Source organism: Odocoileus virginianus, chromosome 18, assembly GCF_023699985.2.
Source record: "Odocoileus virginianus isolate 20LAN1187 ecotype Illinois chromosome 18, Ovbor_1.2, whole genome shotgun sequence".
Taxonomy (NCBI): domain Eukaryota; kingdom Metazoa; phylum Chordata; class Mammalia; order Artiodactyla; family Cervidae; genus Odocoileus; species Odocoileus virginianus.
This window is the reverse complement of record NC_069691.1, coordinates 16,984,983-17,007,872: the sequence shown is the minus strand read 5'-3', so window position 1 is coordinate 17,007,872 and position 22,890 is coordinate 16,984,983. Positions and strand designations below refer to the sequence as shown.

At 40.5% G+C, this 22,890-nt stretch overlaps 2 protein-coding genes and 1 non-coding gene across 3 annotated transcripts in view; all 3 read left to right on the top strand.

Moving 5' to 3' along the window:
* PIP5K1B (phosphatidylinositol-4-phosphate 5-kinase type 1 beta) overlaps window positions 1-22,890 on the top strand; it is a 323,645-nt gene that overhangs the window by 72,647 nt on the left and 228,108 nt on the right. The gene's annotated exons all lie outside the window — the stretch shown is intronic.
* Window positions 738-809, top strand: TRNAC-GCA (transfer RNA cysteine (anticodon GCA)). Its single transcript has one exon. It is a non-coding gene; the product is annotated as a tRNA-Cys (tRNA).
* PABIR1 (PP2A Aalpha (PPP2R1A) and B55A (PPP2R2A) interacting phosphatase regulator 1) lies at window positions 12,102-13,756 on the top strand. Its single transcript, XM_020912636.2, has one exon. The coding sequence runs from the start codon at window positions 12,112-12,114 to the stop codon at window positions 13,099-13,101; it is 990 nt and encodes a 329-aa protein (XP_020768295.1). The 5' UTR covers window positions 12,102-12,111; the 3' UTR covers window positions 13,102-13,756.

Sequence of the window (22,890 nt, the reverse complement as noted above, 5' to 3'; positions counted from 1 at the left end):
GTTTATAGTTAATAATGTGCTGCTTACCTCCTCCCTGGACTCTCAACTTCCCTGAGGTTGTTTTCATCTTTATTATACCCTCTACAGTGGTAAAGAATCCGCCTGCAGTGCAGGAGACCTTGTTCAATTCCTGGGTTGGAAAGATCTACTGGAGAAGGGGTCGGTTACCCACTCCAGTATTCTTGGGCTTCCCTGGTGGCTCAACTGGTAAAGAATCCACCTGCAATGTGGGAAACCTGGGTTCAATCCCTGGTTTGGGAAGATCCCCTGGAGAAGGGAAAGGCTACCTACTCCAGTATTCTGGCCTGGAGAATTCCATGGACTCTGTAGTCCATGGGGTTGCAGAGTCATACGTGAGTAAGTGACTTTCACTTTTTACAGATCCGTAATCATACGAGATTTTGAATGTTTTATGGTTTGAAGGAATTCAAAATCTCAAGGTTCTAGCAGAGAAGCTTTGTCACCAGTATTTGTTTAGTTTTCAGACTGAACTGCATATAGCTTCGTCACTCAGTAAATATCGCAGGAAGAGTTGGCTGCCTGGGTGGTGCCTAGGAAGGAGAGGTGAGGCAACAGTCTAGTTAAATAAGATGCACTATTTATGGTTCCAGGATTTGTTTTGAGATATCTCATGTTGGGGTGTGGAAGAGCTTCCTTCATTTAACCTCAATCCATGTTCAGGACAATCATTCAATAGTGGGACTGTTTACTCTCATTTTTAGATGAGGAAAAGGACTTCCCTGGTGGCTCAGATGGTAAAGCATCTGCCTGCAATGCAGGAGACCCAGGTTCGATCCCTGGGTTGGGAAGATTCCCTGGAGAAGGAAATGGCAACCCACTCCAGTATTCTTGCCTGGAAAATCCCACGGATGGAGGAGCCTGGTGGGCTACAGTCCACGGGGTCTCAAAGAGTTGGACACGACTGAGCGACTTCACTTTCACCTAGATGAGGAAACTGAGTCTCAGGGAAGGAAAGTAACTTGACTCTCAAGGCCACACACCTGTAAGTTACACAGTCAAGATTTAAACCCAGTTCCTCTGACTTCACAATGCAGATTTCTTAAATACTATTTAAGTAGCACTTTTCAAAGAGAGTAGAGCTTTAGAGCAATTTGGGCACATACTTGGGTTTGCCACTTCCATTGCCCCTTCCACCACCTTCCTTCTTTTTGGTCTGTCTTCCTCTCTGTAGGTCTGTTTACCTGCTCTCCTACCATACAGGGTGCACTAGTGGAAGGATTTTAGTGAAAGGAAGGGGCTGTACCCTGATGAGATTATTTCAAATTGTGTAGGACTGGAGCCATCCTAACATGCCCAAAACTTATTGAAGCTATTGAAGTAGTTAGGCGCAGACAGAATGCTTTAGTAATAGAGGCAGAAAGAAAGGAGAGGTTCAACTGTTAAGCAGGTGAAGTTGAAGAGACTTAGTGATGGGTTAGATGGGAGACATGAAGGCTGGAGAGATTCAGAATCTATGGAGTGTTGCTGTGGTTGTCTGGAGAGATTGCTGTGAATTCATTCTCAAGAGAAGTAGTAGATTTGGGGTAGGGAGGAGTGAGTTTGTTTGCAAATGAGTTTGATGGACCTGTGAAACATAAACTATGGAATTGTCTTGTAGGTGCTTATATATTGCAGCCTAGAGATAAGTCAGCCCTATGTAGGGATACAAATCTGAGACATCAGTATGTTGGTCATAGTTGAAACCATGGAAGTGGATACTGTTGTTTAGAGAAAGAGTTGAAAGGGCCCCCAGAGGGCACTGAGGAAGTGGTTTCTGTGACTTTAATGAGGCACACTGCCCCTGTCCTAAGGCCCTCTTGACCTTAAAGAAATCTTTGGCTCTCTCTGAACCGATGTCCTTGCTGATAAAGGTTAGTGTAGGGGATGTCTAAAGCCCCTTTTGCAGCTGACATTCTGTGGTACTAATCCTTTGCATGAGTCTTCATTACTGCTCTGGGACAAATATGACATTTATTAATTGCTCGATTTTGTAACCTTGCAAGTATCAGTAAACCCATGCAGTCACATTGGTCCCTCATCTGTCTGACTTGCAGAATGACTGCCCTGTACATGTCAAGTCCTCTATCATTCTCTTTTTTTAAATCATTTTATTTTTGGCTGTGATGGGTCTTCGTTGTTGCCTGAGGGGTTTCTCTAGTTTGGTCAGCAGGGGCTACTTTCTTGGTGCGATGCATGGGCTTGTCGTTGTGGTGGCTTCCCTTATTGTGGAGCACAGGCTCTAGGGCACGTGCTTTCAACAGTGGTGGCACCTGTGTTCAGTAGTTGTGGCATATGGACTTAGTTGCCCTGTGTGGGATCTTTCCAGACCAGGGATCAAACTTGTGTCCCCTGCATTGGCAGGTGGATTCTTAACCACTGGATTACCAGGGAAGCCCCTCCATCATTCTTTGAAAATAGCCTGGAGCACCATGATCATGACAGGTTTGAGGAATCCACTTGTATTTCATGAGCTGAGCCTCTGAAGCCAGACCCCTGGGCTTCAGAGACTCAGCTTCCTCTACCCCTTAACTGGTTATGTCATCTCAAGCACCTTTTTTAAACCTCTGTTTCTCTTTCCCCTCATCTATAAACTCAGGATAATAATCCTAGAAATGGTGTAGAGATTAAATGAGTTGATATTTACACAGTACTTTGAAGGGTACTTGGCACATATGCCCTCAGTAAATGTAAGCTCTAAGTGGATGATGATAATGATAACGACAACATTGTCTGGTAAAAAGTGTCATAACCATAAAAGCTGACGAAGTCTCCTCTCTTAGACTTTCAGTTTTCAAATGGAGAGTGAAGAAGAAACATCTGTACCACTTCCTAATAAGTGGGACTTTCAGATGATTGAACTCCATCGATGGTAAAAATTAATTTCCTACCAACAAACTGAACTGCAGGTAAAAAAAAAAAAAAGGCATGCAGATGCTGAATTATGGTTGCATTTAATTTATAAATTAGTACGAGATAGGAGAAAATAGAGCACCCCCCCTATTTAATACACTGTTTTTTGTTGCATTTACTAGTCATATTAGCTTGAAGCTGGACAAAAGCAAAAGGACAAATTAGGAACTTCCCCTTTCTCAGTAATAGCACTCACTGTCTTCAAGTGTCTTCGAAGTTAGGTAACTCTTGCCTGTGCAACTGTCATCCTCTAAAGCTAAAAATTTTCCCCTAAAGCATGTAGTTTATAAATCTTTAGATTTGGGGCAGCAGCTTCAAGCTTCTGCAGATCATTTGACCTGGTCCTCAAAATATACCTACAAGGTATCAGCTACCTGGAGGGAAAGATGCATCTCAAGGAATGGTAACCCTTGAAACTTGAGTTTTTTTCTGATCGGGTCCCTTTCCTCTAACAATTTTGAGAGGGACTGGGTTCATGGTGTTTATCAGGCTCAGCCAAATGTGTGTCTTTGCATTTTATTATATGCCAGGAAGGACAGTAGCATGACAGCAGGAATTCAAAACAGGGTTTACAATGAATAAATGAGAATAAGCCTCTGGGATTAGTCCCGACTGAAAAGTTCAGCGCAATCAGGGAAGGTTGCTCCTGCTATTGGGATGGGCAAATGGTTTGCTGCAGGGAATAGGATTCACTGATCCAGCTACATTTTTAGTTCCTGATGCCTCTCTACCCCTACAGGGTTCATCTCTCCTCAGACAGACTCAGAGTGAAATTCTTAGAAATGTGTTTTTTCTTATTTTGCTGCCTTAGAAGTTGTCCATTTGATTGCAGATGAACTCAGTTCATACCTTTTAGACCACAGAAACTGTGTCTCTCTAAAAATTACTACAGTCTTAGAGAAGAAGATGAGAGAATTTTCTTCTGCAGAATCACATTAAAAAGCAAAAAAACAAAGGAAGCTTTTTGATGAAAGTAGTGGAAGGGTTTAGTTCAGTTCAGTCACACAGTCATGTCCAACTCTTTGCTACCTCATGGACTGCAGCATGCCAAGCTTCCCTGTCCATCACCAACTCCCAGAGTTTGCTCAGACTCATGTCTATCAAGTCGGTGATACCATCCATCCATCTCATCTTCTGTCATCCTCTTCTCCTCCTGCCATCAGTCTTTCCCAGCATCAGGGTCTTTTCCAAGGAGTCCGTTCTTTGCATCAGGTGGCCAAAGTATTGGCGTTTCAGCTTCAGCATCAGTCCTTCCAATGAATGTTCAGGACTGATTTCCTTAAGGATTGACTGGTTGGATCTCCTTGCAGTCCAAGGAACTCTGAAGTCTTCTCCAGCACAACAGTTCAAAAGCATCAATTCTTTGGTGCTCAGCTTTCTTTATGGGCCAACTCTCCCACCCATACATGACTATTGGAAAAACTATAGCTTTGCTAGATGAACCTTTGTCACAAAGGAATGTCTCTGCTTTGTTTGTTGGTTTTGTCTCTGCTTTTTAATATGCTGTCTAGGTTGGTCATAGCTTTTCTTCAAGGAGCAAGCATCTTTTAATTTCATGGCTGCAGTCACCACCTGCAGTGATTTTGGAGCCCAAGAAAATAAAGTCTGTCACTGTTTCCATTGTTTCCCCATCTATTTGCCATGAAGTGATGGGACCAGATGCCATGATCTTTGTTTTTTTGGATGTTGAGTTTTAAACCAGCTTTTTGACTCTCCTCTTTCACGCTCATCAAGAGGCTCTTTAGTTCCTCTTCGCTTTCTGCCATAAGGGTGGTGTCATCTGCATATCTGAGGTTATTGATATTTCTCCTGGAAGTCTTGATTCCAGCTTGTGCTTCATGCAGCCCAGCATTTCTCATGATGTACTCTGCATATAAGTTAAATAAGCAGGATGACAATAAACAACCTTGATGCACTCCTTTCCCAATTTGGAACCAGTTTCAGCATCAGAAGAGGCATTTAGAAAAGGCAGAGGAACCAAAGATAAAATTGCCAACATCCATTGAATCATAGAAAAATCAAGAGAGTTCCAGAAAAACATCTACTTCTGCTTTATTGACTATGCCAAAGCCTTTGACTGTGTGGGTCACAGAAAACTGGAAAATTCTTAAAGAGATAAGAATACCAGACCACCTTACTTGCCTCCTGAGAAATTTGTATGCAGTTCAGGAAGCAATGGTTAGAACTGGACATGGAACAATGGATTGGTTCCAAATCAGGAAAGGAGTGGAAGGGTAGGCAAGCTCATTTTTGATCATAGCATGGAGTATTTTCATTGAGAGAAGCCCATTGTGTTTGGAGTCTTTACTGCTTACAAAGCCTATTATGGACATCATTTGATGTTTACAACAAAGACATTGTGTCTCCACTTCATAAATGAGTAAAGCAAGCCCAGAGAAGCTGACAAACTTGTCTAAGGTCACTGTGCTGGAAGTACGATGGTCTGACTCCAGGTTTGGAACTTTTTTTTTTTTTTTTTTGCTATAGTCTTACTGGCACTAATATGTTGAACACTTTCAGAAGTTTCCCAGATACCCAACTGGAAGGCCCAAGTATATAAACCCTACTATATTTGCAACTTTTGCATGTTTTGAAGTTAACTTTATACAATATCCATAAAGCCATGAGTTCTTTTTTTCCCTGCTTGCTGGTTGGGTTAATCCTTTAGAAGAAAGATAGCAAACAGGCAGAGAGAAATGTGTAACATGTAACTAGTAAAGGACAACAATCAAAACCCTGGTTTATGGCCTAAAAGAAGGCACTAAAAAAAATGGGTGCTGCCTAAAATGTATGAAAGTGATGAAGAACAACAAAGAATGATACCAATTCATTGTTCTATTCTGTTTGAAGGACTTAGAGAGTGGGGACTGGATGGCTATTTTTAATATCTTCCCTGATATTCTCTCTCGAAAAGAAATTAAAATAACTACAATTCACATTTATTTGTTTGTCTGAACTTTGCTGAGGCCCTAGGCCATAAGGTTCTTCTGTCAGACCTTTGAAGCCCCCATTTTTCCTTTTTACTTCTTACATTTAAAGACTGTGGCTCCATGCAAGTGACATGATAGCCTTTTAGCTGTTATCAAAGACGAAAGGTGAGGGGGTCAAAAGCCCCTTAGTAAACTCATGCTTTGATTTTCTAATCCTTGCTGCTGCTTTTAAGTTTTAAGGATTAGATTCAGCACCCTCGAGGTATATGCTATGAAGGGTCTCTGTACTTACTGGCTCTCAGAAACTGTCCAGTAAACCATTGATCACGGTTCCTGAGATCATCTATTTTTCTTTCATTATGATAACAAAGTAAGATCTTGTGGCCAGAATCGCATCCTCAAGCACATTTTTCATTCCTTCCATATGTAATAACAGCCCCTGCTGAGTTTCTTTGATGTTACTTTTGTCTCATTTGATGAATTATGCTTTGGAGGAAAGGGCAGAACCAACTGGGCAGAATACATAGATTGCAGTGAGAAAGTCAAAGGCTATGAAATGAGCTTCATTTCCTTGACTTCATGACGTCTCAGAAATAAATAACTTTGAGGGCTCTTTGGGAACAGTGCCAAGGAGAACCAATGGTTCTGTCGGTGATCTGTAACTCACCTCAGACAAGTGTCCAGTGTTTGTGTGAGGCTGCTGGAGACTTATTGGTGTTTAGGGCCCCAGTGAATTTAGCTTGAGGGGGGTGTGTATATGTTTCTGTCTCCTTTCTTTGTCCTGTCAAGGCCACTGATAATGTTGTGTGTCAAAGAGATTTGGAAGCTTAGCATTCCAGTTTAGACTCGTGGTTAGCATTTAAACAAAGGATCTTCATTCTTATTCTGTTTTGTCTTCCATTTAGATTCCAGTTCCCATTCTGTTTTTCTCTATATTGATACATTTTGAGGACTAACTTCATATGCAATAAAGTGTGTACATTTTAATTACTTTTTAAATAGTTTTTTACATATGTTTATGCCTGTGTCAGCAGCACCCAGAGCAGGATATTAGTCCCAAGGGTAGCCACTGTTTTGCCTTCTATCATTGTAGATTGCTATTGGCTGTTCTGGAACCTCATAAAGAGGGAGTCATAAAGTATGTACTCTCTCGTGTTTGATTTTTTTCATTCAACATTATACATGTACATGTTATTGAGTAAAGAATTCATTGTCTAATGCTGTTCTCTTCGTGGACATTTGGGTTGTTTCCAGTTTGGGGCTGTTGTAAGTAATACTGCAGGGAACATTCTTGTACATGGCTTTTAGTAGACATAAACACTCATTTCTCTTGGCTGTATACCCCAAAGTGGAATTTCTTAATTGTAGAACATGTATATATATTTTCTTTTAGTAGGTAGTATGATGTAATACCAAACATTTCCCCTAAGTTATTGTACCAGTAAACACTCCTGAGTTCCTATACTTTGAAAGTACACTTTTCCGCTGCAATATTTTTGTTCTACATTGGTGATGTTAGTTAATGTGGGATATGGAGACATTTTCAGTTCATCTCAGATTATACATGTACACATATTTTTCTATTTCACATTCATTCAGTATGGATTCAGAAGTGCATATTTGCCTTATCGTATGCTTGAAGATTTAATTTTAAAATGCTCCTGGGAATTAAAAGGCAGCTATATGTTAGTTTGAAAAAATTATTAAGCACAGTAAAGTTTATTAAGTAGGTGTTTGACTTTTATGATTTACTCTTAAGTGTGGTATTTACTTCATGCTGCTGCTAAGTCACTTCATACCCAGAGTTAAAACCAGAAGGGTGAATTGATTCAGGGAAGAGCTAGATCCTGCGACTGGTGTTATTTTTACAACAGGCTGAAATGCCTTTTTGCATTTTATTTAATATCTGAATTGCTGTTTTCTCTCATTTATTCTTTATTCTTTTGAGAGGAAGGAATAACACTGCTTAGAATTCTCAGCCCTGAGCATTTTTATTCTGTCAAGTGTATATCAGCAGATGGTTAAAAAAAGAATGGAAACTTAGAACTTAAATGTCTTAGTTCACATCTTGGATTCATTCAGGTAACCTACCTGCATGGGCTGGAGGGCACTGTAACTAATGATAGTGTTGATATGAGAAGAATAATCAAAGTAAAGAGCACATAGATTCAGTCTAGAAAGGCCTATTAGGCTGGATTTTCAAAAACTAGAGTTCTCTTCCCTCTTGGACAGAGCTGTATTAGTCCGTGTATTCATTCATCATTCACTTGTACAATGATTCAACACTTGCTTATTGAGTGCTATATGCCAGGCCTTGTTCTGGATACTAGGTGTATAGCAGAGAGCCCCCATGGAGTTTGCATTCTTGAGGGCAAAGAGGCAAGAAAGCATTTTATACATATTGTCATGTGGTGCCCTGGAGGATAAATGAAAACAGTGGGGGGATGGGAGTGTAGGTTTGGTGGTGGACTCTGCTGTTGCTTTTTATAAGGAAAGGTCAAGGAAAACCTCTTAGTCAATGACGTTTGTACAGAGAGCTGAAGGGATGGAACAGTGTAGATGTCCACTGGAAGGAAAAGTAAGCTGAGTGGAGGGGGAACATGCCTGGTGGGCCAAAGGACAGTAAGGAGGCCTCTGCAGTTGGAGGGAAGGCAGTGAATGGGGAGAGCAGTTGGAGGTGGGTAGGCAGAGGGATGGCAGGGACCCAGACGGAGCACTTATAGGTCGTTGTAATGACTTCAGCTTTTTCCCTGAGTGGGAATCCACCAAAGGGTTTTGCACAGGGAAGTGACTATTCAAGTTTTCTTTCTAAGGATGACGTTGTAGGTTGGGTGGAGAAGTGATAAGGGTAGAAACAGGGAAATGGGTGAAGATCTCTAATAGGTGTGTTCAGGTAAGAACCAAATAACACAGATGTTTGATTTTGTGGTTATCACTATCTGATCTTTATTAGTGAAGATAATTATTGTTTATCCAGACATGCATGAACAATGTTGGCATGTTTGAGTCATGCTAGAATTAATTTAGTAATATGCAAATTAGCAATATGCTATGGATTATGGTTAATACTTTTTTCCTACTCATCTAATACTGATTTTCTTCTGGAAGCTCTTCCTCTCTCACCTGTTCTTATTCAATACTGTTGTACCATTTGTTCAGTTGTACATGCTCGAACTTCAGTTGTTTGTGACTCCTCTCTCTTCATCCTCTGTACATCCAGACAGTCAGGATCTGGGTTGTTACCTTCCAGTCTCCACATCCATCTCCTTTTCCTGCCATTCCCAACTTTAGTTTAGATTCTTGTTTCATCAAATGGCAACCCACTCCAGTATTCTTGCCTGGAAAATCCCATGGATGGAGGAACCTGGGGGGCTACAGTCCATGGGGTTGCAGAGTCGGACACAACTGAGCAACTTCACTTCACTTCATCTCAGAGTTACCTATCAAATTCTCCATCTTTAATTCATTGAGAAAGCATCAAAAAGAATATGGGTTTTGAAGTGGCATCTTGATACAGATTCATTCAGATCTTTGTTCTTCCATGTAGCTATAGGGCCTTTTACAATTTTTGAACCTTAATTGTCCCTTTTACAAGATGAGCATAATAGTATCTGTTTTATAGAATTACAAGGGAAATTAAATGATAAATGTTTAAAGTAACTGGTAGCCCTGGGCACCTAGAAAATGTTGGTTCTTTCCACCTTCCATTCTTCCACTTCTCTATCTATAATCCATCCACCTGGCAGGCCCTAAGTGAAGCTCTCATTGTGTTGTTCCTCATGTTAAAAACCTTCAACAGTTCCCTATTGCCCCACACGTTAAATACAGCACTTTTTCCTGGCATTCAGAGCTCCAATACTGATTCCAACTTTAATTTCCATCTTTTCCCTATTACCTATTCTTCTCCATGTACTTCATGTATTAGCCAAGTTCACTATTTTATACCCATGCTGCCAAATCTATATAAAATATTGTCTATTAAAATCCTACCTGTCCTTCAAATTCTTTCTCAAATACCATTGCACTTGCAAAGGTGTAGACAATCTGGAAATGGTTTCTCCCTGTCTGAAATGTTACTGCACATGGAAGAGGCATCATTGTGCCTGTGCTCTGGAGCCAGAAGGACGAGGTCCCACTGCTTCCTGTCATCCTGGGCACATTGCTTAATCCTTGCATCTCAGTTTCCCCTGCAAAATGGAATAATGATACTTCCTTTATAGTTATTGTGAGGATTAAATGAGGTTCTACATGTGATGCACTTTAAATAGTGTCAGGCACTTGGAAAGCTTAAATCAGTTTCTAGAATTGTAGGTATGCATAATCAACATTATTTCATTAGCTGGATGACTAAATGAAATAGGGGGATTTCAAATTAAAAGCTGTTTGAGAGACAGTGGAAAGGGTATGGTCTAGTATTCTCATACTGGATTCTAGTCCTGGTTCCCATTACTAAACAAGCTGTGTGATGTTGACTATGGCAGCCTCTCTGGATCTTACTTTCTTCAGCTGCAAAAAGGAAACCAAACAAAAATCACTAAGCTCTCTTTCAGTTCAAATTAGGCACATGGATATCTGACCCCTCCAAATCAAATCAACCAAAACAGAACTCAATTTCTCCTCTAAAAGAACTTTCCCTGCCTCTGTAAATGATGCTGCCATTTACTCAGTTTAAGTAAAACATCTCTGAGTTGCCTTTGGATTATTTATTTCTTTCACCACCATCTAAATCTAATCCATCTAAACATCCTGTTAGTTCTACTTTCAAAATATATCCTGAATCCATCTACTTCTCCCCCATCACCACTGATAGAACCCTAGTCCAATAATCTCTTGTCTGCCCTGTTGCCATGGTTCCTAATCCATCTTTCTATCTGCACTCTTAGTCTCTTTCAGCCTGTTTTGCACAGAGCCAAAGTGATATAAAACATCAACCAGATAATATCATTCTCCTGCTCAAAACTCGCAGTGGGTTTTCATCATACTTAGACTAAGATCCAAACACTTTTACCCCCTCATATCACTCTCTCCCTTATGCTTCAGCTGCACAGCCCTTTTGTTTTCTTGCCAGTTCACCACACTTGTGTTTGCCTTGGTCCTTGGCATCTGCTATTCTTTGTGGTTGGAACATTCATTCCCCAGATGTCAGCAGGACTTGTTTCTTGTCATTTTGATCGCAGCTCTAATTGCACCCTCCCTTCTCCCAGTAGTGCTCCATTGCACTGCCCTATTTTATTTTTTTCCTAAGACTTAGCACTATCTAAAAGATAGCTCATGTATTTATCTCTCTCCACCCCCACCCTGCCCCAAGTAGAAATTAAATGTTTTCATAGGGCCTGATTCCTACCACAGTGCCTGGCACATAGTTGGCACACAGAAGAAAAAAAGAATCTGACTGAATACACTAAAGACTAAGTATAAACTGATTTTTAATGAGATATGAAAGTTTATATTAATTACATGAGCCAAGTATTGTGTTTTTAAAGTTCGAGGTCCTGTTGGTTTTTCCTTCATTTAATCCTTCATACTGAGTGAACATGATTGAGCACATAAGCTTGTGTCAGATATATGATTTTAAATAAAACAATAGTAATACATTTACAGGTTGGTTTTTTCCCTTCTTGACCTGAATAGTTCCCAGATTTACCACTCTTTCCAACTCCTTTCCTACAGTACCACCTTGCTGGAAATTCCCATCTTTCTGGTCTCTGTCTTCTTCTGTCGGTTCTAATCTCTCAGTAACGTATTCTCCGGAATGCAGCCAGAGACCTTTTCAGTCGCTATTATACCCATGCTAAAAACCTTCTGTTTATTGTTCTCAGGATAAAGGTCCACCACCTCACGTCCTGCTAGCTCACTGTCCACTCCAGGCCATACTCACTCCCTCCCTTCCTGGTTCCCCCCAGCCACAGGGCTGGTAGTCCTCTTTTCCCAGGGAGTTATACACCACATCCTTTTCAGGATCTCAAGAAATGGACCCTTCCTCAGAGAAGGCCTCTCAGGTTAAGACCAACTCCTCTCCTCACCATATAACACAGAGTAGCAAAGTGCTTCTTTTTCAGAGCTGTAACTTTATAAACATATACTCCTGAATATGGTAACCTTATTAATATGTGTTAAAGCAAGTTTGCGCTCAAAGCTATTTGCGGAAGAAACATATTGACTGCCTTCCCAACCACTCCTCGCCCCTCCCCCTAGGCCTGCGGCGCAGCTATTACGCTTTCAGCCGGCGCCAGGAACAGATATTGCAGAGCGCTTGCGCGGAGGGGCACGCATGCGCAGAGGGACGAGCCCGCTGACAGATTCTCGGTGGCGGTGGCGGCGGCCGCGGCCCTGGACTGCGGGGAATGGGAATCCTAGGTCTCTGACTGAGCACCGCCCCCGCCTCCGTGCCCGCGACATGGCCCAGGAGAAGATGGAGCTAGACCTGGAGCTCCCTCCGGGCACAGGTGGGAGCCCGGCGGAAGGCAGCAGCAGTGGCGGCGGCGGGGGCCTCAGGAGATCTAACAGCGCCCCCCTGATCCACGGCCTCAGTGACACTTCTCCGGTGTTCCAGGCCGAGGCGCCGAGCGCCAGGCGGAACAGCACAACGTTCCCGAACCGCCACGGCCTGCTTTTGCCGGCCTCCCCCGTCCGCATGCACAGCAGCCGCTTGCACCAGATCAAACAGGAGGAGGGCATGGACTTGATCAATCGAGAGACTGTCCACGAGCGCGAGGTGCAGAACGCAATGCAGATAAGCCACTCCTGGGAGGAAAGTTTCAGCCTGAGCGACAACGACGTGGAGAAATCTGCCTCCCCGAAACGCATCGATTTCATTCCGGTGTCGCCAGCACCGTCGCCTACCCGGGGAATTGGAAAGCAGTGTTTTTCACCATCCTTGCAAAGTTTTGTGAGTAGCAATGGATTGCCTCCAAGTCCTATTCCCAGCCCAACGACCCGATTTACTACCCGGAGAAGCCAGAGTCCCATTAATTGCATTAGACCAAGTGTTCTTGGACCATTGAAAAGAAAATGTGAAATGGAAACTGAATATCAGCCAAAGAGATTTTTCCAAGGCATCACCAACATGCTTTCTTCTGACGTTGCGCAGCTGTCAGATCCGGGTGTGTGTGTGTCTTCCGATACCCTTGATGGAAACAGCAGCAGCGCCGGATCTTCTTGTAACTCACCAGCGAAAGTCAGCACTACCACTGACTCTCCTGTGTCGCCTGCCCAAGCGGCCTCTCCGTTTATTCCAGTAGATGAACTTTCATCTAAGTGATTCACCCACCCATCCTGAGACTCGGTTTTGTTTTTGCAATGGAGAGAAAAATCAAGTTGGAACAAGCACTGAACTTTGTCGATTAATTTGAGGCTATTTCCTATTTGACCCTTTTCCTTTTTTGGAATTTCCTGAAATGTTGTTATTCTAGAGAACTTTTATGTCAGATTCTTGGGGATGCCCGTGAATTCAGTGTAGTAATATTTTCAGACGTTTTCCCAATAAGTGTGTTGAAGCATACATCTTTACGCTGCTAATATGTCTAAATACATATGTTATCCCTTGATTTTTTAAAAAACTGAGAGCTCTATTTATTTATGGGATTATTAAGTTCTGATGCAAATATAAATGTTGAATTAATCAGCATAGTAAACTGATGTTTTAAAATTCCATACTTCATGCCCACACTAATTTTTAATGTTATTGTCAGTGATTGCTAACTTCTATTTGATGAAGAACAATAACTTACCTATGTACAGCTACTTTTAAAGTGTTAGTTTTATCCATCTGGTGGTTGTCAGTTTTACCCAGGAGTCCTTGAATATTTAATTTTCTGGGTATAGAAGTGGATGGGGGGAAAGCTGATAAAAGAGCAAAAAATGAAAGTTTGCAACAGATCTTTTAAATATACAAAAGTAAACATTTTCTAATGAAATTTTAATAGTAATTTAATATGTCATACAAATATAACTACTATACAGAATTTCTTCTTCTTTTTTTTTAACCAGATAGTGCATTCCTGTGGATGTATTCCTGAAGTTAAATGGGACAGTGCCTTGCAGTCTTAGCCCACTGTACATAGGCTGAGGCCAGGTTCTTTGTACCACTACAGACTTTATCAATTGTAGAAAATGTGTGGGAAGCCCTGTTGAACTTGAGCAGAGCACCTAGGCAGATGAAACTCTGTCAGTCATTGATATGCTTTAATAAGATATTCAGTTGTGCCTCAGTGAAAATTCTTGCCAACAAGGAGCTCAAGAAACTTTTGGCTGCTTTTCCACTTTGTCCATCTGTCACCTTCTTGGTTTTCCCTGGCTCAGGAAGGAAGCAGCTGTTTCCTTGCCAACAGGTCCTTCCTTTCCACCTCCCAAGAAACTAGGGCATCATCAGTTAGACAAAGGTACAGTGTGACTCAGATTTCTCACAGTAAGCAACAACAGGACTGTGGAATTGTTTCAGGAACCTCTGTGGTTAAAGCTACAGCTGGAGTTGACTGCCTGGGGGATGTCAGTTAATGACTTGTCAGAGAAAATCAGGGGAGAGTCACCTAGATAAATCATTATTTAATTTAGGTTTTAGTAAAGGTAGAATTATGAAATGTTCTTTTCTTTGCCTTTTACAATTAAGACAAAGTATGAAAATATTTAATGACAGTTTTTTTTATATGATACTTTCTTATTTCCTGTATCTTCCTTAACTAGATAACTAGGTAGATAGAAAGAAGGGCAAACAAAAGGGAAAGGGGAAAAAAATAAGAGAGACCAAGAAACCAAGAGAAAAATTTCCGGCTCACTTTAAGTTATTGCCTACAGAGACGTTACAGTTATATGGAATTTTTACAACTATGAGAATAAATGGAACTGGTCAACTCAAGAATTCAGTGAATTACAGCGAGGGTAAGATTGTGTGCACAGGCTTTAAGTTCTCTCTTCTGGGTAATAGTGTCAATATGCTCCAGTTCTGACCTTGTTGCTCAAATTCACATGTATATATCCAACTTCCTGTTGTGTACTTTGACCTACTCCCAGAGGTTCTTTAACCTCAGCATCTCCAGAGCAAAATTTATTACCTTTTCTTTTAACCTGTCCTTGGATGATCTAAAATTATGTCATCCTATCTAATCTCCTAAACTCAAAACGGTGGGTAGCATCTTTGACTTTCCCTCTTCTGGTGCTGCCACATCCAGCTCAATCACCATGTCCTGTCTGCTTGCAAACTGAGTCTCCCTTTCTCTGTCGCCCCTGAATTTAGCTTAAGTCCTGGCCTAAGTGATCTCCAAGCCTATTTTCTTACCTCCCTTTTGATCCAGGCTTCGTACTGCCTCTGAAGTGATCTTTCTAAAATACTTGATTTTGTCATCCTCCTGCTTAAAAACTTTATATGCTTCACCATTTTGTACATTTTAGTGAATGCTTTCTTCAGCTTGACATAGAAGGTCCTTCATGAACTGCCTATATGCTAACACAGTATAGGCATCCTCTGCTCATCCTGTCCCAATTACATGTCCTTCCTTCTTTGTAAACCCTAGACCAGTAGGTAATCTTTAAATATGCCTTGTACTTTCATGTGTTTGTACCTTTGATTAAATAGTTTCTTTCCCTAAAACGCCATTCCTGTCCTTTTCACCCTGGAAAATGTTGTTTCTTTTTATTGCATTTGAATTTAACTATGAAATAATGTATACTTTCTACTTATAAAAATATTTAAACAATGCAGGTATCTACATAGTAAAAAGTGAAAGTCTGTCTGTGTTTACTATGGAAAATTCATCTTCTTTTCCTATAGGTAATTTCTGTTAATAATTCAGTTTATATTGTACAAGATATTACTGTGCATTCCATGTATATAGGTATATAAATTTCAGAAAACCAACATCTCAATGACATCTCTTTTCTTTCCCTCATATCTAATCATTCACCAAATCTTACTGATCTTTTCATCTCAGCTGCCACCCAGATCCAGCCTACCATCATGTCCCACTTAGGCCTCCTGATTCCCACTTGTCCCTTCACACTCTGTTTGGGTACCTGTTCATCTTTCATGCATCAACCAGAGTAATCCTTTTAAAGTTGCAGATCAGATCCTTACATCTCTCAGCTTAAAGCTTTTCATTTGCTTCCTGTTGTTCTTGTTGTATACCAAAAGGTATTCATTCCAGCTTAGGAGGCCCTGTGCAATCTGGCCCTTGCCTTTCCCTCCCCTTGTTTTCTGCATTCTACCCTTACTGGCTTGCTTCTCATGCAGTACATCTTGTTCTCTCCTGTCTTACCACCTTTTACCAGATCCTCTTCCCTGAAGGTATAGAGAAACTTTTATTTCTATAAGTTTGTTTTTCTGTATCGGTGGTAAGTTTTAAATCCAATAAGCCTCTAAGTTTTTATAGACAATTTACATTATTGTTCATAACTTCAGTCATGACTCTGTAGAATGTAAGGGGCTAGCTAATACAAGAATTATCCTTCAAAAAACATTTTTAAGGTATTAGTATTGCTACTCTATAAACTTGGTGCTAGAAGCCCCAAAGCACATATCAGCATTGAGTTAAAGTGCAGTTCATCGTATGTAACAAACTTCTGTTGTATATTTTCCTGTCATGTTTGTTAAAAACAGCAGTGTAAGTGGAAAAAATAATTAGTAGTCACCAAATCTGCGACTGCAGGATGTCAGAACCTTTAAGCATACTTAAAAGATTAATTGTAATCAAGAATAATCGGTATGGGGTTGCCTTCCAGTGGTTCTCATTTATCCGTTCAGCTGGCTACATACCTACAACAAGAGACCTCTCTTAGATATTTGGCATATAATGGGGAAAGGGTCAAGGCTTATGAGGGAAATGGGACTGAGAATTGTTTTCTTATTGGCATGTTTTTAGGTCAGTAGGAAAAGTCTGGAGGTCCAAGAGAGAAGTGGGATCCTGGGGGTGGCGGTGGTGGGGAGGAAATAGTTGCCAAAGCAACAAACCAAAGATGGTGATGTAATTGACATTTCCTGAGTAGCATCAGAGAATAGAAGAAAGAGTTGGTCTTGGAAAGCACTTTTTTTTTTTTTCTCCTTTTGCAATAGGAAGGAGAGTGAAAAGGCTAGACAACAATAGCAGTAAATGTTGATTCATGTTGCAGGAGTTTAGAGGTATGGAGGAAGACATCTGAAAATTGAAAGAATTTCTGATTGCTTCTATTTTCCAATTTTTAAGGAGTGTAGGCTATTTGAGGGTAGGGCAGGAGTACCTTTGGAAGCTTGAGTGAAGTAAAGGTTTAGCGCTGCCTCTGTGAGAACCTGTAAAGGAGTGACAAGGGTGAGTAGGAGTTTTGTTAGGCCACATTAGATGGCAGGTGCAAAAGAAGTAGATTGGATTAACCTAGGTTTGGGAGTTGGTTATGCAGGTACTTGGTAAAGCCCAGTGTGTGAAGCAATTAAGGGTTTTGCTGAAAGTGGAGCTGAGTGATTGGCCAAGATCTTGAAGATGTTACAAGAAGTCAGCAGTGGGTCATGGACTAGGCTGTTTTTTCAAGATCTTACATTCCATTTGACCATGACAAAATATACGGAGAGTCTGATCTCACTGCAGAACTCAGTTTATCAGTTTTGCCCATGTTTTTTCATGTTCATGTTATTCAGAGAATCAAGCCTAAATCAGCAAGCCTTGAATTCCATTTAGATGATTAAAAAAACACACACACACACAAACTTTTTGAGTCAGATTGCTCACTGTAGCCAAGGCAGTTCTTTATGCCTTCGCTAACTTGCCATCCAACTAAAAAAGTTTTCTTAAAAGTTAATATGACCTTTATATTCAAATGTCTATGAGAGAGTACTTAACTGTGTGTCAGGCTCTGTTCTAGCTGCTAAACAAATGTATTATTTAATCTTCATCACTGTCCTCTGAGTAAATTAGTGCCATTATTATTCTCATTTTATTAGTGAAGAAATGGAGTCACAGAGAGATTAGGTAACCTGCTCAGGGTTCTGAAGTAGGAGGCAGGCAACATACTGTAGTGGTTAAAAACAGGCTGTGGAGCCGGGTGGCTGAGGTAAGGATTAAGTGGGTCACTATATGTCAAGTTCTTACAGCAATGCTGGCAATTTCTGTGAAAGTATCAGCTATCATTACTATCCTTGTGGGGATGGTGGTTGCCATTATATTATTGTTGTCATCTAGTGTGGACTTGCTGAGGAATCTTTTATCATCCTTGACTGGTGAAGCTCCTCCTTTCACACTAACAACGTACCCTTTACCCCTCTAGGCAGCTTGTCCTCTTATAAGATGAGTGTTTTCAACATCAGAGTCTTCTTAACAGTGAGCAGACATTTCCCTCTGTAAGTTCCACCATTTAATTCATGTCCAACTCTCTGGAAAATGCAGAATAAGTCTTACCTCTTATTTACATGATAATCTTCCCTTCACAAATCAGAAACACTGATCCCTCAGTAATTACCTCTTCTTCTGGATTTTGGGACTCTTGAGGAGTCTTTTCAGTGCGCTTTCTTCATAAAGTGGAGCTATCCTTGCTTGGCAGGTAGGATTTTCACAAGACAGTGATTCCTTTAAGACTGTTTGCTTTCCCTCATAGGAAAACAGGAGATGGTCTAATAACTTGAATCGTTGCCAGTAGTAATAATAATTGGCACTAATGTTTATTGAATATTCAGTATGGGCCTAGACACTATTTTCTGTGCTTCAGTCCTCATGACAACCCTATGAGGTGAATGCAATGATTATTCCCATTTAACATGAGAAAGCCAAATACATTTTCTCAAGTCTCTATTACTTTCTTATTTTCTTCTCCTTTTGAATTTAAGTCTTTTTGTCATTTCCTCTGAACAAACTTTTGGTTTGGTTTTTGAGATGAAGCCTATTTTCCAGCCTGCTAGTGTTACCACTTCTGTTTTGAATCAAATGATATGTTTACTTAAAATGATGGCTTTAGACATTATTATCATATCGAGGAAGCGATCAGGAGGATTGTTTTCTTTACTAAGAGGTTAAAAAAAAGTAGAATAGAAGGAAATCATAATTTACATATTTTAAAATTGATTTGCTATTTGAAATAAGAAATCCCAAACTACAAATTTTAGATTGTTTTTAAAAAACATGTATAAATAAAAAATACATATATGTGTTATATATGCTTTGTTATATTTGAGTTGTACAATATCCTTGGTTGTCCTTAGATTGTTTTCCTGGGGAAACAAGCAAGAACCACTTGATCCCTCTTCCCCCAGATAAACTCTAATGGTAAAAATGTATCATTTTTATAGGAAAAGTAACAGGATTTAAATGAGTGATAGTTGCGCAGTCATGTCTGACTCTCTGCAGCCCCACAGACTGGAGCCTGCCAGGCTCCTCCGCCCATGGAATTCTCCAGACAAGAACACTGAAGTGGGTTGCCATTTCAGTATTTAAACAGCATGATTTAAAGAGTGATCCGAAAACCTTTTATTACCTACATAACAAATTCACCTTCTTTCTCTATAAGACGCTGTCCCCAGAGGTTAGAGATTTAAATTCAGAACAATTGAACAATCCCTGAGAAACTTTTTTTTTTAACCTTTACTTCATAAAAAATCACTTCACTGTTCAGCAAAAGCACCCAAAGAAGGAAAACTTAGAGTGCATTTAGTTGGTGGTCAGACTTCAAATTTCAGTGTCACATCCCTGCCTTAGATACTTGGAAACAAACCATTGAAAGCCACAGTTTATTCTAAAAGGTTGCTGTCATTTTTGGAAGTTCAATAAATATTTTCAAATCACCTCAAAAGTGACTTTTGGTTCTACCTGTAAGAGAAAAGAATCTGGAGAAGCATAGGTAGATAGAGAGAATTGAATCACTATACTGTACCCCTGAAGCTAACGCAGCATTGTGAATCAACTACACTTAAATTAAAAAATAAAAATAAGGAAATTAGCTTTGGAGAGGTTAAGTGATTTACCCAAACTCACAGAAATAGTAAGTGGATGCAGATAAAATTTGTAGATATGTAACTTGTTTGTGAAAATAGTTTTATAACAAGTTAGGAAGATAACATCAAATACTCCAATCGTGTGCATGTACAACTAAATTGTACACTCATATTTGCACATATACACACCTGACCTACTTTGTGAGTCTTGTTCTGTATGCTTGGAGCCACATTTAGCTTTATTCCCATTTTATATTTCCTCTCATTTTCCTCTCCTTAGTTTTCAGATAGGTAGATTAGATTTTGTAAATTATACACACACACATACATATATAGGTACTGTTGGCAAGAGTGTTTTGTGCCTTGATTTTGCATCAACTTTCCAAATTCCGGTTGCTGCCCTAAAAGAGAGGTATTTTGTTCTCATACCTAGGGTTTCTTTGTGCCTGATTTCTATTTCTCCTGTTTGAATTTTTGGAATAAATACTTGGGGAGATGTGAAAATCACTCATTAACAAATTCTCAGAGAGTATGACTGAAGCTAGAGAGCAGAGAACATATCGCTTTTATTTACCTGTGAGAGTTCAGTTCTGTATCAACGCCAGGGGTAGTTCTGGTTCTTTTCCAATTGCCTACAGCGGTCTTCCAAAGCAAACTGACATCTAAGACTTGGCTAGCAAGGCAGGTTGTGAAAGAAGACAATTGAAAAAGATGTTTTGTGCCCTTGCACAGTAAAATGATTGGTTGAGGTAACCATTCCTGTGATTCAGACAATCCCTAACCCCTTACTTGCAGGACAAAGAATGATTTTACTGTTTCAGTGCCAGGAGAATTACTGGAACTTCAGTGATGAACGGCTATTGAGTGTTGGTGTCTTTTGGACAGAAGAATGAGAGCTGTTGAGAAGAGGATGGGAGTGAGGAGATGATGATGGATTGGATGCACCTTTTGGCACCTGAGCCCTCGGACTACATTGTGAGCTCCCTGTGGGCTAGAGTGACATTGATGGTGGTTTTCTTCATGAATCTTTGTTTTTCCTTTGTTCCACTTCATTTGTGATTTGGGGTTGAATCAGTGTGTGTTTAAGAATTTTTTCAAGCATCTTTTCCTTTAAGGTCTCATGTTTTATGTCTTCTAAAAAACTGAATAATAATACAGTGATACTGATAATTATCTTTTGTTATTATTGAAGATTACTTTGAGTCAAGAATTAAAGTTCTTGGAACTCTTTACCACTTTATACTAGGTTTAAAACTCACTTAAAATATTCTTTCTCAAGGCCCCATTTTACCAAACTACTTGCTTCCTGAATTAATAAAATGCACACCTGAAATCAACTTGAATGGCTACCCCTTCACTTCAGGATCAAGTCCAGTTACGCAGTAACTGGATAATTTGCATGTCTCCACAGGCCCCCTCCACCCCCTAGCTACACTGCACTGCTGGGGTTCCCCCAGCTTCCTGCTCTCATGCCCTAGCTGCGCTTTGACAGCTGTGTTCTTACTTATAACTGCACCTTCTTCTTCCTCTGCACTCCCTACCAACCTTCTTTCCTTAACTTAGACCGAGGGGATACAGCTTCTGAGAAGCCTTTCCTGATGTCTCTGCCTCTCCAGTCCTGGTCAGTTAGATAGCTTTTCTCTATGATCTTATTATACTTGGGCCTTGCTTCTATAAAGGTACTCAACAGGCTGATATGTATTTGTGTGGTTTCTTGACTCTCTAACCTGCTTAAAAGCAAAGCCTCTTTTACTTCTGCCCCTAATGCCTGTGCATAGAACGTTATAGTTACTCCAATTTATACTGAGTAGATGATTAATGGATGGATAAGTGGGTGGGAAAATGGCACAGATTGTTTGAAAGAGAAAGGAATGTAGTAAGATTCTTAGTGGAACAAGCTCAGTCACATGGTTGGGTTCTTTATAGTTTGCTAGGAGACTAGAAATTCATCATTAAATAATTTTGATTTGAGCACCTGCCTCACGCTGGCTAGTCCCTTAGGATACGTCAGGGTACAAAACAAAGACTCCCATCCATATAGAGTCCACATTTTGCTTATATTCTAACAGGGTGGAGGGAGAACAACTAAGCATAATAAATTAAGTAAATTATTATAACAATATATAGCGAGGAACAGCAAGGACGTCAGGGTGGCAGGAGCAGAGTTATTGAAGGGAAAGATAGTTGGAGGGGCTCAGACAGGCGGGCAAGGGTGGGGACTGTTGCGGGTAGAGGGGGCATAAGGTCTTGTGTGCCATTAAAGGACGCTGACTTTGAATGTGAGAGATGGAGAGTTTTTGCAGGGGGTTGAGCATAGAAATGGCATGACCTATCTTAGGTTTTGAAAGAAACAGTCTTGCTGTCTTGACAGTAGACTATGAGCGGCAGGGGAGGAAGCCAGTAAAGACGGGGGGTAGGAACAACTCCCATTAGGGGGACCAATTAAGAGGCTTTCCAACATCTAGTAAAAGACGATGGTGGCTTGAATGAGGGTGGTAACATTGGAGATGAGGAGAAGTAGTTAAATTCTAGACAATAGTTTGAAGGTAGAACCAATAGATTTTGCTCTACCTTCAAAGAAGATAGAGCTGACAGATTTAAGGTGGGTGTGAGATGCCTGGTGGAGGAGAGAGAAACTGGAAGGATGCCATCAACTGAGGTGTGGAAATCTGTGTGTGAGGTAGGATTTTTTGCTCTGGGGGTTTGGTTTGTTTGCTGCTGCTGTTTGGCGGGAGGTGGGCAAGGGAGGTATGGGGACAAGAGCTATCAGGAGCTCAGTCTGAATGTATTGAGTAAACGAACCTTGTTAGGCATTCAAGTGGAGGTGTCGATAAGCAGTTAGATATCCGAGTCTAGAATTCAGAAAAGAGGACTGGGCTGGAAATACACCACCAGGAGCCATGTGCCTGTGATGATATTTAGAGTCTAGAGAATACATGAGATCACTACCAGTCATGTGAATGTGTGTAAAGAATAGAAAAATAGGAACTAACCTTGGAATACTCTGTAATATTGAGAGGTCAGGAAAAATAAACTGAGAAGAAACAACCAGGGAGGTAAGAAAACTGTGATTGTTATGTCCTGGAAACTATGTGAAGAAAACGTATGAAAGAGGATGGAGTGATCAAATGTTATCAGTTGCAGCTGATCTGACAAGTAAGGGAGGAC

Bases quoted from the DNA above. Each gene is read 5' to 3' on its own strand.
- PABIR1 (XM_020912636.2), top strand. From the start codon at position 12,112: ATGCGCAGAGGGACGAGCCCGCTGACAGATTCTCGGTGGCGGTGGCGG.